Genomic DNA, 17,274 nt, shown 5'->3' with positions numbered 1-17,274 from the left:
AGCACTGATTGGTTTAAGGGGGTTTGGTGGGCGGGGAATGTCTAATGACATGCAGGTTGCTCTGACAACTGGCCATATCCACGCCTCCTTTCGCGATGGCTTCTGGGATTAGGTAATGCAGACAGTGGAGCAATGTACCCTGGGATTACGTAGTGTTTTTGAATATTCAGTTACCCGCTCAATTATTAGTCACCCATCTTAAAGTGAGGGCTTTACTTTAGCTTTGATTATCACAAAGCAGCGAATTCATTCATTCTTTTTAATGGTGCGATGAAATGTACCTTTATTGATCCTCCGTGGGGGAAATTCACATATATACACATAGATACACAGCAGCACAGAGCTAGAAGATAAATGCAATACAAGATAAATAAGGATGGACATTTATAGTACCAAAAAAGAAGAATACAAAAACATCAATATGTGATTGTACTTTTATTATCAAAATGAAAATATAAATTTCTACAAACAAAAACCTCATTCTCAAAATGCAGTGATTTAAAGTGATTATGGTTCAAACAGGAAAATGGCTGATAGAGGTCACCCCTATTCCTCCAAAGAAACTACATTTACTAAGGAGAAAGCACACCTCCGAATCTCAATAGATTTAAAGCCGTACAGATCACCACCAAATGTAATCATTTCTTCCTTAGGCAATAACCAACATCTCCAGAAAATGTTATACAAATCTGCGTCCTTACTTTTTCATTATACTGCTCACAACCAGACAAATCCAGTAAAAAAAATAATAAAAAATAAAAACACAACCTTCCTGGCAAAAGTATTCAATATTTTACATGCACATGATCAGAAATGCCTCTCTAAGATACTGCAGTTAAATCCAGTTTAGACACAACAACAGTAATGTTCAACAAACCTGTATCTAGCTTCAAGTTTGGACTTTTGTATATGGGTATATTACTTTGAACATGTTAACTAAACAAGAAAAACAGACATATATCCAGTGTATATACATGAACAGAACCAATGAAGTCATATAAATGTTCAAATATTTAACAGAACAATGTGACTGTGACATGGATAGTACTGGACAATAAACCATGTTTACTTCTTTGTAGAACCATTAATGCAAAGCTGTTCAATGGATATAATCACAATTACAACAATTAGTTTTTTCATAAGTAACGTCATTAACTTCAAGGCATAGTCTAGAGCAGGGTTCTCAAACTCAAATGACCTGGGGGCACTGAGTGTCTAGCCTGGGCTCGGAAAAAGTTACATAAGCTATCATGACATTGCAATAGCAATATTTGTGACATTTCACGTAAGTTTTTATTGTTTTGTCTTAATTTATTTTTACTCTTTCTTTTACGTGTATGTTATTGTTTCGTGTGAGGTTTTATGTCTTTGATTTATTCTGTTTTTCATCTAATAATATGTACAGCACTTTGGCCCACTGTGGTTGTTTTAAAGTGCTTTACATATAATGTGAGATTGGAGTATTTAACAAAAAAATATTAGTGATTTAAAGTGATAAGCACATTTATGATGTAAAAATACAAAAATGATTCATTATTCATTCTTTTTTTTGTTTTCAGATAAATAGACAGGTACATAGAGTGATATTGACCCAACATACACAACACAGGAGCCTAAATGTGGAGCAGTTACATGTGTGTCCTTAAGTTTCTTATTTACTTCTGGACTGTTCCTGCCGTGTCAAAATGTGCAGTATGTGCGCTACACATACACACAGGTGTTTACACTGGTTATGACTGACTACACAGACACTTAAACCCATGAGCTAACAACTAAGGAAGAATGTGCATTTTGTAATTTGTACATTTAATGTACATTTACTGTAAGTAAGTCCTGCTTGAAAAGAGACTAGAGCCGACTGGTTTGTCACCAAAATGCAGTCACATACAATCAATAGTGTTTACATTAATGTAGAAGCAGTTCAAAAGGTGAGCGCTGACAGCCGGTGAAGAGGAAGAGGCACTGAGAAAGACGAAGAGGTGAAAGTGACCTGTTTGACCCGCAGTAGCAGTATTTATGTTGTAAAGATGTTCACATTTTTAAAATATAGTTCTGCAGGTACTGTATCGTTTGAGGTGCACGAAAATGAGAATTTGCATTAGGGAAGAATAATACATTGACAATAATAGGTAAGATAATATGTAATGCAAGATAAATAACATAATTTGAATCCTATACATAAAATATAATCAGTGATGATGGCCGGGTGGCAGCTTATAAGTCATTTCAAAACATTAAATCAGATGCACACATGGGTCTGTATATACTTGATACTTTAGCATATACACATATAGATGCACCAATCTGTAAAATATAATATACATCTCTATATATACAGATACCATTTTCTAAGTATATATAGTTATTTAAACACTGCAAACCAATGCTTTTAGCTTTCAGGGTTTCTTTCTGAATGAAGTTAACTCTTGCAACACACAGTTAAAAGTACTTAATGGGTGTCGAGCTGTATGTGTAATGACTGAAAACATCTGAAATGCAGTATATGGGATATTCATGCATTGTTACATCAAAAAAAAAAGAAAGAAAGGGAGCATCTCAAATGTTCATCATTAAGGGGCATTAGTCACAAGCCATTAGTCTTACATTTTCCCTTTAAACTCACACAGTCCTCCTCTGGTGGATGATGGATGTCTGTGGTCTGTGCATGTGCACTCTCTAAGGTCTCATAGGTAAATGTCAGACTGGACTAATGATTGAAGGCTCTGTACAGCTGCAGTCCGGTCTGCGTGGCCTCCGCCATTGTATTATTCAACATGTTCTCCTCAAGCCAACTATAAATAAGTTAACAGCCCCAGACAGCCTGAGAGAATCAGAGCTGTCGGAGGGCAGTGCTCTTGAGACACCATGTTGTCCTCACAACACTCATGAAAAGTTAGGACTGCAATATTTCATTTCTTTCTTTCTTTCTTTATCTCTCTCTTTCTCTCTTTCTTTCTTTATTTCTCTCTCTCTCTCTCTCTTTCTTTCTTTCTTTCTTCCTGTCCATGCAAAAACACATAAAGTAGGCGTTTTCACAGGTTCTGGCTGATTACACAAATACATTAACCCTTTAAAACCCCAATGGTACATTTTATTCTTATATTTAGTTGAGTTACAAGTAAGTCCTGTTCCGAATGATCATTCGTAAAAAATACTCTGCGTGTGGAATATTAATAAAAGTCCCACAGACAAAACGGACAGTGCAGTAACAAAATTGTCTGTGTTTCCATAACTGTGCCATGTTTTCCTCACAACATAACAATGCATCTCCAATTAGATGTTCTTCCTTTCTTCCTTTATTTGTTTGTTTCTTCATTAATGCTATTATTTACACCAGTGTTGTTCCTGCTGGGACGTGTATGTCAAAATGTACATGCCCATACACACACAGGGGATGTCACTGGTTCTGGTTGGTTACATAGATACAGAAAATGTCAACTAAAGTTTCACAGACCAGGCAAACTAAAGTACATTTGACGCCAAGTGAAAAGTTAATACTTAAAAAACAGTTACGTCTCATACCATTGACATTCTATTTTCCTTTCTACAACGTTACTCTCTATGTGGCTCTCTCTGTACACCTGTGTTCCTAGTATGTTCCTATTAAACTATTGTTATACACCAGCCAAGCTTCCTGTTCCTCTGTCAGCTTTTCCCCTCTGCTGGCCCTAACGAGGTCGTCTTAAGATAACAGAACTTTCCTCCTCCCTTGCACAGGCCAGCTGTTTCCACCACATGCAGTTTTCTAATCAGGAGCTGGTCCTGCCAGCCTCCCAACAGACCTGCTTTTGTTGAACAATGTTGGGACAGACCAACTTCCATGAAAACACCGTCTCCCCACTGTCCACTCCATGAGAGCAAAACACACACAGTGTGACGCTTCATGCATGTTAGTCTATTAACAGAGAAAAGCTTTGATTACCTTCAGGCGAGGTAGACACACACACACACACAGACACAGTCAGAGCACATGAGAGAGACGGATGAGATTTCAAACCCTGTATGTGCACTGTTTGTTGAAGACCACCTGTTTCTTCCTGTCTTGCTGTTTGGCTTTTTTTCTGTACTCTGCTGATCATTTGTGGTCAAAAAAAAAAAGAAGCTCACAACACACAGCTCCACTTCCTTTACACACACACACACACACACACACACACACACACGCACGCACACACGCACACACACACACACACACACACCGACCAGAGTAATAGCCCTTAAAACTACACAGACAAGCTCATCCTCAAGGCACTTCAAGACACAATTTGAGGTCACACTGCATGACCTCGACAAGGTTGTGAGTCTGATTGTTGCTCTGTTGGAAAGACGTTCACATTGATCTTCTCTCAGATTATGAGAAGAAATCAAGATGAGTGTACTGTGTTAGAGAATACACACTTTATAGAGAGACCTTTCTCGTCCTCCCCCTTTTTTCCAAGGTCCGGCTGCGGGGGATGGCCTGTAATGCTCACACCACGCCCTTTTTCAGACGTCATTTCCTCCCTCTTGCGGAATCAAAACAACAATGGCGCGAAAGCAGGAGGTAAGCAACCGACAGCGTTATTTTGGCTTTTTATTTCTTCTTTATTACTACTTATATTAGTAGCTATCGCAGCTAACTACGTCAGGTCAGCAACAGCTTCTTCAACGTGAACGTGCACAGGCCACAGTTGAAAGCAGTAAGTAAGCTAACGTCAGCTTAGCTTACCAGAGTGGGAAAGCTTCTTTTTTTTAAACATTTAATCACTAAGTTTGACCATCTGAAATTACCATTACAGTGTCAAACATTGACATATATACGTAGACGCCGCACTGAGCGCTGAATCGTACGTCGACATCACCGCCATATTGGATGTGGCAGATCTTCCCGTAAACTAATAAAAGGCAATGGCCTGAACTTTAAGTGCTTTAAGTTAATGCCTCTTATTCAACTACACACACACACACACACTAATATATCGTTTAGGATATAAGTAAGCACCAAACCAACATATGTATGTATTATATTTGTAATGCTGAGTGTTTACAGCTACTAATGTGTGTAACACTATTACTGTGATGATAAATATTGAAATATTTATATTTAACATTTAATCTGTCTATATTAACCAGATCCTGAAATGTAGATGTGACATTAGTGTTTTCTGAATAAAGAGCTTTAACGTTTTTTAACTGATTTTGATTTATCGTTTTTATATTCAATAAAAACAATTAATCATACACACACACACAGACATACTGCAATTGTATAGCTGTATAGATATGTATGTTCATCAATGCCCCCTGTGTAGATATACAGTATGTGTGTATATGTTCATCAATGTGAATATAAAAACGATTAATCAAAATTAATCACATTTCCTGAGCAGTAAGCCTCAGGAAATGTGGTACTAAGAATGATAATGTTTTTTCTTTTGGTTTAATGTCACCAACCAAAATGGCCAGTTACTAAAATGTGTTAATGCTTACTTTGTTGCTTATATTAAAGTGTGTGACAGATAAGTTAGATACCATACTAACATTTGAGTTGGCTACATTTGAAAATTAAAATGTCTTCTACCAAAATTGTGTTATATATATTTATTTTTTCTTTTCCTCAGCCCCATTTGTCTGTGCTGCATGGGAACACGAAGCCAAAATTGATACAGAGATCTCAACATTTATTCCAATGTCCTTTCTGTCCCAAAGAAGGTGAATACTGCAAGTTGGTCCCACACTTGCAGTGCCACAATAAAGATGTAGTTCGATATGCAGGTAATAGTTGCAACATCATATTTAATATCTCACAGTTTTCTGACTGAAAGTGTAAAAAAAACTTTGACATGGTCTCATGACTGTGCTGTATAATGCAAATTGTTTACGTACATATAACTTGTTTTTATAGATTAGTGGTTGTACATTCATGACAGTTAATTTTTTTTTTTTTACAGGCTTTTCAATATACAAGTGCCGAAGAGGATGCGTGTCTAGTGGACATTACCACTGTTGTTTTTGTTCAAAAACATATGTAAGGAGAGACAATTTTTTGCGTCACCTCAAATTGAATAAATGTGTAGTGAACCCTGCAGTGCCCCCTGCAGTGACGGGACTCTCCCTGCTTCCTCCAGTGACCGTCCTCCCTGCGCCTTCAGCTCCTCCCATAGTGACGGGCACCTCCATGCCTCCAAAAAAGACTGGTCCCATTGTGACGGGCACCTCTGTCCCCCCTGCAAGCTCTTCACACACACGGGACAGGTGTAAATCAAAAATGAAGACAACTATGTGTTGCTTTTGTCATTTGAAGCTGAACAAGAAAAACCTGAAGTTACATATGAAGAGGCGACACTCAGAAACACTTGTCAACATTAAGGAACACCATTTTGTTGATATGGGTGAGTTGGAGAAATGTAAACGAGAATGTGAAGTGGAGTAATGGAATATGAGTTTAGTCATTTGATGTCTTTGTCCTTATCTTCAGGTACAACTTCAGATATTACTCTTCATGTAAATGTCCTATAGGGTTATTTAACAAGCGGGTATGAAAATATTAACATTGTGTAACATTGAAACATTGAAACTGAGTTTCATTTTGAAGGACGAAGAAAATGGCTGCAAATGAGTAGTGAGGATATGGACCTTTATTTTGAAGGCGAAGAAAATGAGGGGGCGTGGCGTTAGCGCTCTATGCCGGACTTCAGATCTACAGAGAATGCGACCTTTACATTTTTGTCCGGTTTCGCGTTCCGTCGCAAACATTGCCTGCGGTTCAAAGTTCAACAATCAGACTTTTCATTTTCACACTGTTAAAAACTTGAAACGTTAAGCTTTCCTGCACCGGAGTGACATTTTAATTTGTCGGTTAGAAGATTTTGGTCACATCTACACTTGAAACGTACGTATTTTGTGTATGTTTTTACCACCTCACGTCCAAACAGTGGAATGTTCCTCGGTAGCTGGTTTTGTTTGGAAAACACCGGTGTTACATTATTTCATCTCAATTTATAAAAACAAAAAGCAAACTATATCCAACCTTGTGAGCGATTTAGCCCCGTTACAGAGAAGACAGGTCAGCAGGGCAACTTCATTTTACACACTGCACTGCAGGTTCACTGACAAGTCATACTTCTAATCAATAGAGCTACAACCAACTCATTTTCTTTATCAATTAATCTGCCCCATTACTTAAGTGTTTCACAAACATGGAAATGACAATGCTCTCAAATATCCACAAACCAGAATGATTCCGTTTTAATGATTTATTTGTTATGCAGAGCAAAGAAACCAGAAACTATTCCCATTTTAGAAGCTGAAAAAATGAAAAAAAAAATATCCTCGAACCGATTTATCAATTATCAAATAGAACATTAATTTAGTAATCGAATATTAATCGATTAATTGAGTAATTGTTTCATCCCTCATAATCAATATTGCTCATATAACACTGTACTCCAAACTATAAGATACAAATCTAGGCGTTCCTAAAATAATCTTAAGAATAATTTATCCCACTTTTTTTCTTTCACTGCAGACACATTGAATCACATGGAGTTCTCCACATAAGTTCTTGTTTTAACAGTGTGAATTTCATGCCTGTAACACTTACTGTGGTTGAAAGCAGAAGGCAGTGTAAATTAAAATGCAGCTCTGCATACACACAGGATTCAGGTGCTATAATGATGTGTATTTCGAGCCTTTCTGGCTCTACAGTGTGAAATTCAAGCATCCAACTCTCACCTAATCTGAGGAAGAAGGAGGTTCAATAAACCTTACACCCTTACATTCATGTTATAATTGTATGAGTGTGATCTTCTGTTGTGACTCCTAGAGAGGGAGAAACCTCTGCCAAGAGGTTATGCCTTTGTGCTGGTGTTTCTCAATCAGTCTATTAGCACCATATTAAAGAAGGGGCTATAGATCATGGCTTTAAAAAAAAACACATTACCTTATATAGGTCTCTCTGACAGAGTAGTTTGTTCAGCAAGAACTGAAACATAAAAAACCTATATTAAAAATATTCTCATGTCAATTTTATTTCTTTTGTTTTAGAATTTCATCTACAACCTCGAGTGTAAAAACCATGATTTGAGTGGGATGTGTAAAATTCAGAATCCAGAAGTTGTTTTGTCATTGTTCTTTTGTTGTACTGAAAATTAACCAAAATATAATACATAAGGAAGTTTCAGTGTCATTGTGCTTCCACAACTAAATTTAGTTGGTAAACTCTCAGTAGCAGGGCACATATAAAAAACTGAAAACATATCATACAAAAACATGGACACAAACTGTATAAAATGGAAATAAATGATATAAAATAGGTAATTGATATGAAAATAGACAGATAAAATAAATAGATAAGAGCAGCAGCTGTATGAAGTGCATTTTTGGAGTTAAAATATTGCAGATATTGCACACGATAGCACATTCAGTCTGTGTCATTCATATTAATCAATTAATCAATAAATAAATACATAAATGAAGTTTATATTGTCAACCCCACTGATCCCGTCCACCTTCTTGTCAGAGGATTATTGTTTTCGTCTTTTATCCCGTGTACATACTGACATTGGCTGTGTAACTAATCAACTGGATCTTCCTTACTCCCTTGTTGTTGTTTTTTACATTCAGCTGGACTACTAATGGAAGAGGTATATTATGTTGGAGTAGACATTGGCACTGCCAGTGTGAGGGCTGCACTGGTGACCAGAGACGGCCTGGTAAAGACCACTGCAGAAGAGCCCATCAGCATTTGGGAACCCCAGTCTGACCACTATGTCCAATCCTCCTCTGAGATCTGGATGAAATGCTGTGCAGTTGTCAAGGTAGGGTGACTTTGAAACAGTTCTTGGTGCTTCATTTTAAGATGCCACTACAACATAGATCCGCACTGGATGTGAAGTAACTCAACTCAAACTAGTGTTTAGGATTACATGGATGCCTTAATCAAGTTTGATATCCGACTGGAAAAATAAGACACGTCTACCAATTTCCCTTTGTCGCCTCCTCACTCGTATTAACTTTGTGATTAGTTTTTCAGAATGTGCTTTCTGTCTGTTCCAGAAAGTTACCCAGGGTGTGGAGAAGAGCCAGGTTTCTGGTTTGGGCTTTGATGCCACCTGCTCTCTAGTGGTTTTGGATCAGAACTTCCAGCCTGTGCCCGTTAATCAGGATGGTAAGTCTGACCTGAATACTTTGTAAAGCATTATTTATGCAAACCTCAGCAAGTACACATTATGGGTTATGGGAGTAGGAGTGATGATGTCATTTTTACACTAAAAATATTCAGGCTGTAAAATTGCACTCGACTGCTTTTTTTTTCCGGGCATTCTGTGATGAAAGACTTCATTTGTTAAGTTTAGTTTGCATATTGTTCTACTCTATTGTGATATGATACTTTATTGATTCCTGAGGGTAAAATTCCCTCCTTCACAGCAAGGTCAGAGGTCAGGATCAGCTTACTTTACAGAACCCCAGGAGGTGGTAGGGGTTTGTATTTTTTTTCTGTTTGTTCTGTTTTCTTATGGACCAGATATGATAAATGCCTTTGTGATCCCGCACCACCCCCAACCTTTTGCTTCTCACTTGCAATAGGTATTTATCCTGTTAAGCTGCTGAATGTCCAGGTTTTGTAAGAGCAGTATAATCCACCCCTGAAACCTTTTGTGGGTGTGTCTTTATTGCATTTTTAGCGACACTCAACCTGTTGAAGCCATCTTGCTTCACTACGGTTGTATTTCCTCCTTGTTTAGTCACTTAAAACACCGCTATACCGCGAAACACCGAGAGTGGCGTTGAGATGACAGGCTGAATCAGAATTGTATGAACTCATTTAGCTGTGGTGTCCTGCAGCGTTAATCTTAAGATTACTTTCTTGAACATCAACCTCATCTCTGTCTCTTCTGCAGGAGACAGTCACAGGAATGTAGTAATGTGGATGGACCATCGTGCTGCAGAGCAGGCCAATCGTATAACCAGCGCTGGCCACAAGGTCCTGAGCAGAGTGGGAGGAGTCATGTCACCTGAGATGCAGCCTCCTAAACTGCTCTGGCTGAAAGAGGTGAGAGGTGAGAGAGGTCAGCATAGGGCACTAATGTCTCTGGGTTTTTGTTGTTGCTCTTTGTACTGTGCGATGAGCATGTGGTGAATGTTGTTGTTTTTTTTTCTCTCCCCAAAATACCGATTCTTGAAGACAACTTTCCCCACAAGTGCCCATATGTTCTCTTTTATTAGAATCTGAAAGAAAGCTGCTGGGACAAAGCTGCTCACTTCTTTGACCTGCCAGACTTCCTGTCTTGGAAAGCAACAGGTTCTTTGACAAGGTAAACTTTGTTGATCCGTTATAATTGTCTGGGTTTATTTCAACTTTTATATGTGGGTCGTTTCCAGCTATTTTTTGTCCAAATATGGTATGAAGAATATGAATTTGGGCTGAACATTTTGCGAAAAATATCAAATTGGGATTTTACTGACCGATTTTATTAACCAATGTGTGATATAATTCAAGGTTCACTTTAATATTAAGTGTGTTTTAGATTTAAAATGTGAGTGTGAACATTAGATACCATCACGATAGTAACTTTTGTTGTAATGCAAGGATGACGGCGTAAATATGTTTTCCGACAACTACCTCAACGTAATTGGACAATGGAAAAAAAGAACCAAATTTGGAGGCGTTACAATTTGTCAGTTGCATAGTTTCAAATAGTTGTTTCAATTGCTCAGCCCTAATATGAAGCTGTAGCACACGTGTAGTTGAAATTATAGTATTTGAAATTGTTAACCCCCAAATGTTACTTGTATTAATAAAATAGTTGTTGATGGGTTAGTGTGCTCCCCTTTCCTTCATCAATGATTTGAGTTTCAAAGAAAGAAGGAGGTCGTCCTCACTAGCAGCAATTCGAAAAAATATTGTCACAGTCAGCGTGGTGTGATACCGTGACCTTCACAAGATACTGTTTATGTGACTCTATGTTATTTGTACAGATTTAAGAGGGCTCATTTATCTTGGGAAGCATGATAAAGTACTTGTCCACAATGTTTCACAGGTCCTTATGTACTGTGGTGTGTAAGTGGATGTACTGCCCTCCAGATGGATGGGATGACAGCTTCTGGACTAGCATTGGATTGGAGGACCTCCTGGAAAATGACTTTTCCAAAATAGGTCAGAGAATCAAAACCTAAATCATCTCCTGGTGAATGTGTCAATTAGTTTTGTGTAGTGTAAAAATAAAAGATATTCAGAAAACTTTATTTTTAACTGTGACCTCTCTGTCACCCAGGCAGTGAGATGTGTTCTCCAGGGAGCCCATTAGGCAGTGGCCTCACCCCAGAGGCAGCAGCAGATTTGGGTTTGGACCCAGGAACTGCAGTTGGAGCCTCTCTTATTGATGCTCATGCTGGAGGCCTAGGTATTACACAATGAAATACAATTACTGGAACATAAAATGTCTAATGTTGCTACTATCGGATATAGGGTGATGTTCCTAAGTAACATTTAGTTATTTTGAAAGTCCTTTGTTGTATTGTATGCAATATTACATCCTTTCCGTTCATAAAGACCACACTGAGGCAGAACAACAATAAAAATAAACAAAGTTGATGTTATAATACAACTGGGAACATATGTAGGTCCAAAAAGTAGAAAAGCATAAATGAATTATTTGTCATGTAGATTTTTATATCTCACATATACCATATTTGTAAAATGAAGTATTATTATTATGGTGATAGAAAAACCGAGGGCTCAACATTTTCACAGGGAATTATCAGTATCAAATGTCCTAAACTCAGAACTCTTCACCATCTGGTTTTGTTCTGGGGGGTAAACTGCTCACGAACTCTGCCCTCTGACCTCTGGCTTTGACCTCCACCGATCACACATTGTTGTACGAGTCAGAGGGTAAAACACACAGAGCCTTTTAGTTGTTGTTCACGTCACAGTGATGAACAACACCAGCACACAGGTCAGCCTTGCACGTTAAACTCAAACCAGCTTGACAAATATTTCTCCAGCGGTTAGTGTCACTGCTCAGGTCCCACGTGTAGCATAGCTGATCGCTTCAAAAAGATTGGAAGCGTTTGATCTGCAGATGAACGTGATCTGCGACTGATTTAGGTCTTACTGCCACTTTGTCGCCTTCTATTTTGTAACCTTTGCAGAAAATGCAAGATAGGATTCTAATGTTACACAATTAAAGGTAAATATCACATCTCATTCCAGGTGTGATCGGTGCAAACGTCACAGGCTTCGATTTGCCGTGTGAGGATAAACCGGTGACTTCACGCATGGCAATGATTTGTGGGACTTCAACCTGTCACATGGCTGTAAGTGGTTTGCTGCTACAGTGAGATCAGTGTGTTGGAGGATAAATATGCCAATGACAGAAAACGGCCTTAAAAAATTAGTTACCAATTTTATTATAACTATAATTTGTATCATAAATATTGCCATGTTTTCTTTATAATATAGAGTAGATCTGTTCGCTTTTCCCCTAGTTGTGTACAAAACAAACTCATTTCATCATTTAATGTCATCACTGTGATGTGTACCAGGTCAGCGAGCAGCCTCTGTTTGTGCCAGGAGTGTGGGGACCCTACCTGTCTTCTATGTTGCCTGACATGTGGCTCAACGAGGGAGGACAGAGTGCGACAGGACGACTGGTCAGTCAACTGTCTTTGTAAACATGTTTTTACTAGAGATGAAACATATCGGCCGAAAGTGGCCAAAAAAAAGCATTTTCGGCTGAAATACTTTTAACACTGAAACAAAACGACCGAAGCAGTACGTTGTGATGACACATTCAAAAAATTTGGGGTCTGCCCAAGATCAGATTGGAACACCAATAAAATGGTTCCAACAAGATGTGAGTACACGGTGGAACAGCACCTATTAAATGCTGCAAAGTCTCTTTGCGCAAAAGCGAAACTTGGCTGCATACAGCGCAGATTACGAACTCCCCGCGACATTCACTTGGATCCCCTGCACTTCATCACACCTGTACTTGATCCTCGTCATAAAGATCTTTACTGATGTGGAGATTAAGCAGCACGTCGATGTAAATGATCCAGGCTGTGTTGGATGCGGAGAGCCCACTTGGAGATGGAGAAGCTATATATAAAATATATATATATATACATATATTAATCTATATATAAAATTGCAATGCCTTGAATTAAGTGAGGTAAGTACACACAGTCCCAGCAATAACAACAAAATTAGATATAAAAAAAACACAATGGTACAGAATTGGCTTACAAATTTCTTTCAGTGTTTCAGTTTGGCCAACAATATTCATTTCGGTGCATCCTTAGTTTTTTACAGACCCATTCATGCCATGCATCAACAGGAAACTGTACACAAGTAGGGTACTTGTCAAAGAAACCTATATAAAGCAGGGTTCACATGGGTCCTTGGAATCCTTGAAAGCTTGAGAATCTTAAAAAATGTTTCAAGGCCTTTGAAGGTTTTTGAAAATCACCCTAAATAGACATGGGAAAATTGAAAGTGTTTGAATTTTGTGCACAAGAAAGAAGTTAAGTTGATATTTAGTTTTTTAGTACATAAATATCAACTGTCTCCCTGTTTCATGCACCCTGCATTGCTTGATGTACGTAGACTAGGCCTATGCAGAGCAAACGTCGAGTCACAATTATTAGCGGTGTTGTGGACACTGTCCACTGCCTCTGTCCGCCACTAACGCGAGATTCCATGCAGAACAATGAGCGAGTAACGTTAAGCAAGATAGAGCAAATGATGTGATGCCTGAAAATGTAATCTCAGATCTCTGGCTCACCAAAGAAAATTACACAGACTGACTTGCCCAAGATCCCAAGGATAGTCTCTTTTTCAGATGCAGAACGTGCTGCTAATCAATAAAAGTCTACACCCTGGGAGAAGCAGCTCTTACAAGCCCCTCCCATCAGCCCTTGAATTTGAGTCAATTGGTCCTGGAAAGTCCTTGAAAAATTCTTGAATTTAATGTCAAAGTGGAAACCCTGGTAAAGATGGATGAATGTATAATATGTGATTATTTTTCCCCCTTTCCTCCTTCAGATTGACCATTTAGTGAAGGGCCACGCTGCCTATGCTCAGCTGCAGGAACAGACACAGCAGAGGTCAGCAGACAAAGTCATTTGAACACAAATCTAAAGATTCTAGAATTATAGGGGTTGTATAATCTGTGAAAGGTTGAATTTAAACCGATGAAGACAAGCATCATTTATTGGTTTGATTTTCTTTGCATTTATTATATTTATAAGACACCCTGGTATTTTCTTACCTGTATCTGTAGTATCTTACCTGAACACGTTGACACTTTGCTATTCTTGTTCTGACCAAGGCCTATAGTGTTATGATTTTTAAAGATATTTTTGGGGCATTTTATTTTTTATTTGGTAATCCAGATTATGTTGAAAGTGGACAGAGAAAGAGGCTATAAAACATGCAGCCAGTGACCATTTATACAATTATTTGAATATATCATTTTTATACGATTCCTTTTCTCCCAGGTTTCCCTTCACAGGTGAGAACATCTACAGTTACCTGAATAGTCACCTGAGTTTAATGGCTGCCTCTAATTCCTCTGTTGACCTGCTGGGGTCCAGTCTTCACTTGTGGCCGGACTTCCACGGGAACAGGTCACCGCTGGCTGATCCCACATTGAAAGGCATGGTGAGGAAGGAAGTAGACCTAAGGCGTGAATAACTAATGTTGGTCTTGAAGAGCATTGGATAAATGGTCCTCACTGTTTTGCAGGTGATCGGGCTCTCAGTGTCCCAAACCATCGACGACTTGGCCCTGCTCTATTTAGCCACCGTTCAAGCGCTCGCTGTAAGTGTGCCGTTCTATGTTTTAAGTTGATTTCAAACATCATAGTATCATAGTCATAGTACGTGGAGGGACGAAGTAAACGTCTCGCTTCGGTTTTCTGGTTTCAGCTCGGCACACTTCATATTCTGGAGGCCATGAAAGAGGCAGGACACGACATCACAACCCTCTTCTTGTGCGGTGGACTGAGCAAGAACGCCCTATTTGTACAGATTCATGCCAACGCAACAGGTTCAAATGTCGGACAATGACAGAATTGTATATATGCCTAATATCCAGTGTATAAAGATTAATATTCAAATATGCAACGCTTCAGTGAAACGGCGTCTACATTGAACGCTTGAGTTCATTCAACTCTGTTAATATCACCACTTCCAGGATTGCCTGTGGTGTTGCCAGACCAGGCGGAGGCTGTGTTAATAGGAGCAGCAATTTTGGGAGCGTGTGCATCTCAGCACTTCAGCAGTGTACAGGTAAAGAGAGAGACAGACACACACACACACACACACAAGAGCTTGGTTTAAACATCGTCTCACTCACTGTATTACAGAACATATGCAAGACATCTTTTTCATACTATGGTGATATGTTTTAAACCTTTTTTGCATTGTCCATGACATAAAAATTAAATTTGAAAAACTATTTAAAAATCAAAACGTTATGTATTGTATTAAAGTTTGGAATCCAATCTCCTTATTTTGTATTCCAATATAATTGCCCTGGTAAGCATTGAAGACAATCATTTGTGTGAACTTTTGGAAAATATCTCATTTAAGCTTTTCAAGCAGGTATAGAGATTTTATGTGCTACAATGTTATTATGGTTTTAGTTAGACTTTAGGTTTTCACGTTCAATGGATGCAGCGATGCGTTTGAAACTGTCAAATTATTAGCCACTATTCACATGCAAGGATGAGAACGTATTGACATGAATTGCTTCCAACGTGTATTTATGTTTTTGTATAATTGGTGTAGAAAATACATTGATTAAATTGCGATCTTGAATTGCTAATTTTGTCATTTAAATTTCCAAAATGAAAGCCCTACTTAACACACACTGACTCAATGCCTCCATCTGCTGGATGGAAAAAAATAAAAACGATCAATGTGCATTAATCTATGAAATAGAACATCCCAATCAGTGCAGAGTGAGGACTAATTCTTTACCAGATCAAATTCACTCATCCCTCAGTTTCTCAGTACTCGTGAGACTAAAAATAAGATGTTGTTGTCTGGACTAGGCTGCACCTGTCAAACTATTTTCAGCCCTAAACTGCAGCAGACATCACTTGTTATGTCTGATTCTCTGAGCTGCACAGTCAAGTGGCTGGATTTTCTTTGTTGTTGCTTTAGACAAAGAGGCCCCTGCACTGCATTAGTCATGAACTCGGCCTCGCTGCAGCCACTGCTGTTGGCTCATGTTCTTTCACACTGTAACTGGGTCAGAACAGGCCCCAAACTGAATGTGTTGAACAGTGAACATTTTCCTTTGCAATTCATGGGGTTTAGGAGGCAATGGAGAAAATGGCTAAAGTGGGCAGAGTTGTTCAGCCGGATCATAAACTACAGAGGTGAGACTTTGTTTTAATTTTCCCGTCGCTGTCATGGCCACTGGTGTTTATGTTACTGTCCATAGGTTAGTAACATATATGCAGTATGTTCAAGACAGAGCATGACATGACAATAATACTGCAACTTGCTTTTAATAGAAACAGTTTTAGAAATAATTTCCGTTTCGTTTATTATTATTCCTAATCTACATCACACTACATCTTAAAGTAAAAATACCGCACAAGTCAAGTTTGGCTTTTTTTGTTGCAGTGAAAAATTAGTGGTATATTTTTTTTATATATATATATATACTGTGTATATATATATATATATATATATATATATATATATATATATATATATATATATATATATATATATATATATACTGTATATATACATATATGTGTGTGTGTATATATATATATTATGCATGTGTAAGCATTTTCCTGATATCATATTTATTTTTTTTCCAGCTTCTATAAGAGAAAGTACACAGTGTTCTTGCGGCTTTTTGACCACCAGAGGGAGTACCAGGCCATTATGGACCACAAAGAGGCAGATTGAGGCTGGGACTCAGAGTCTCTGTGTCCTCTCAGAGATCATACTGTAAATCAACACTGGAAAACAGGAGCAGAAGTCATAACCCTGTTGCTTTTTCTCTTCAAATCATGGTCCAGTTTTTTTTTTTTAATAAACAGATCCACTGCTGCAGCTCTACCCAAAAATGAGGAAGAGGATGAAGGACTGAATGTTGAGGCACCAAATACCTGTCTGCCTCAAATACATTTTTAATAAATAATTAAAATGACAGAACTATGCTCATGACTTTCACTGTCCTTTATACAATTTGTCCTGTGATCGCTTCTCACTGCATTTTATCCTGTTCCTCCATTTCCAGGCTGGTGTATATATATATAT

General features: G+C 38.2%; 1 protein-coding gene across 3 annotated transcripts; it reads left to right on the top strand.

The window, feature by feature from the left end:
- The first annotated feature begins 4,498 nt into the window (after window positions 1–4,498).
- On the top strand, window positions 4,499–16,958 carry fggy (FGGY carbohydrate kinase domain containing). 3 transcript variants are annotated; one of them, XM_058643407.1, is made up of 18 exons: window positions 4,499–4,543; window positions 5,601–5,754; window positions 5,931–6,371; window positions 8,605–8,798; window positions 9,037–9,148; window positions 9,882–10,033; window positions 10,207–10,295; window positions 11,022–11,137; window positions 11,256–11,384; window positions 12,197–12,300; window positions 12,529–12,636; window positions 14,030–14,091; window positions 14,485–14,647; window positions 14,732–14,806; window positions 14,914–15,034; window positions 15,182–15,276; window positions 16,312–16,373; window positions 16,830–16,958. In XM_058643407.1, exons 1-18 carry the CDS (start codon window positions 4,526–4,528, stop codon window positions 16,918–16,920), a joined length of 2,286 nt encoding a protein of 761 aa, XP_058499390.1. In that variant the 5' UTR covers window positions 4,499–4,525; the 3' UTR covers window positions 16,921–16,958. The 3 variants fall into 3 exon arrangements, with proteins under 3 accessions (XP_058499390.1, XP_058499399.1, XP_058499409.1); XM_058643416.1 differs by lacking the exons at window positions 4,499–4,543; window positions 5,601–5,754 and having other exon boundaries at window positions 5,931–6,007; window positions 6,108–6,371; XM_058643426.1 differs by lacking the exons at window positions 4,499–4,543; window positions 5,601–5,754; window positions 5,931–6,371 and adding an exon at window positions 6,382–6,871.
- The last annotated feature ends 316 nt before the right edge of the window (window positions 16,959–17,274 follow it).

Source organism: Solea solea, chromosome 1 (assembly GCF_958295425.1).
Source record: "Solea solea chromosome 1, fSolSol10.1, whole genome shotgun sequence".
Taxonomy (NCBI): Eukaryota; Metazoa; Chordata; class Actinopteri; order Pleuronectiformes; family Soleidae; genus Solea; species Solea solea.
The sequence above is the reverse complement of the archived record's forward strand: the minus strand, read 5'-3'. Positions and strand labels throughout refer to the sequence as shown.

Bases quoted from the DNA above. Each gene is read 5' to 3' on its own strand.
- fggy (XM_058643407.1), top strand. The intron at 11,385-12,196 runs GTATTACACAAT...ATCTCATTCCAG, and splicing joins TGCTCATGCTGGAGGCCTAG to GTGTGATCGGTGCAAACGTC. The intron at 15,277-16,311 runs GTAAAGAGAGAG...CATGGGGTTTAG, and splicing joins AGCACTTCAGCAGTGTACAG to GAGGCAATGGAGAAAATGGC.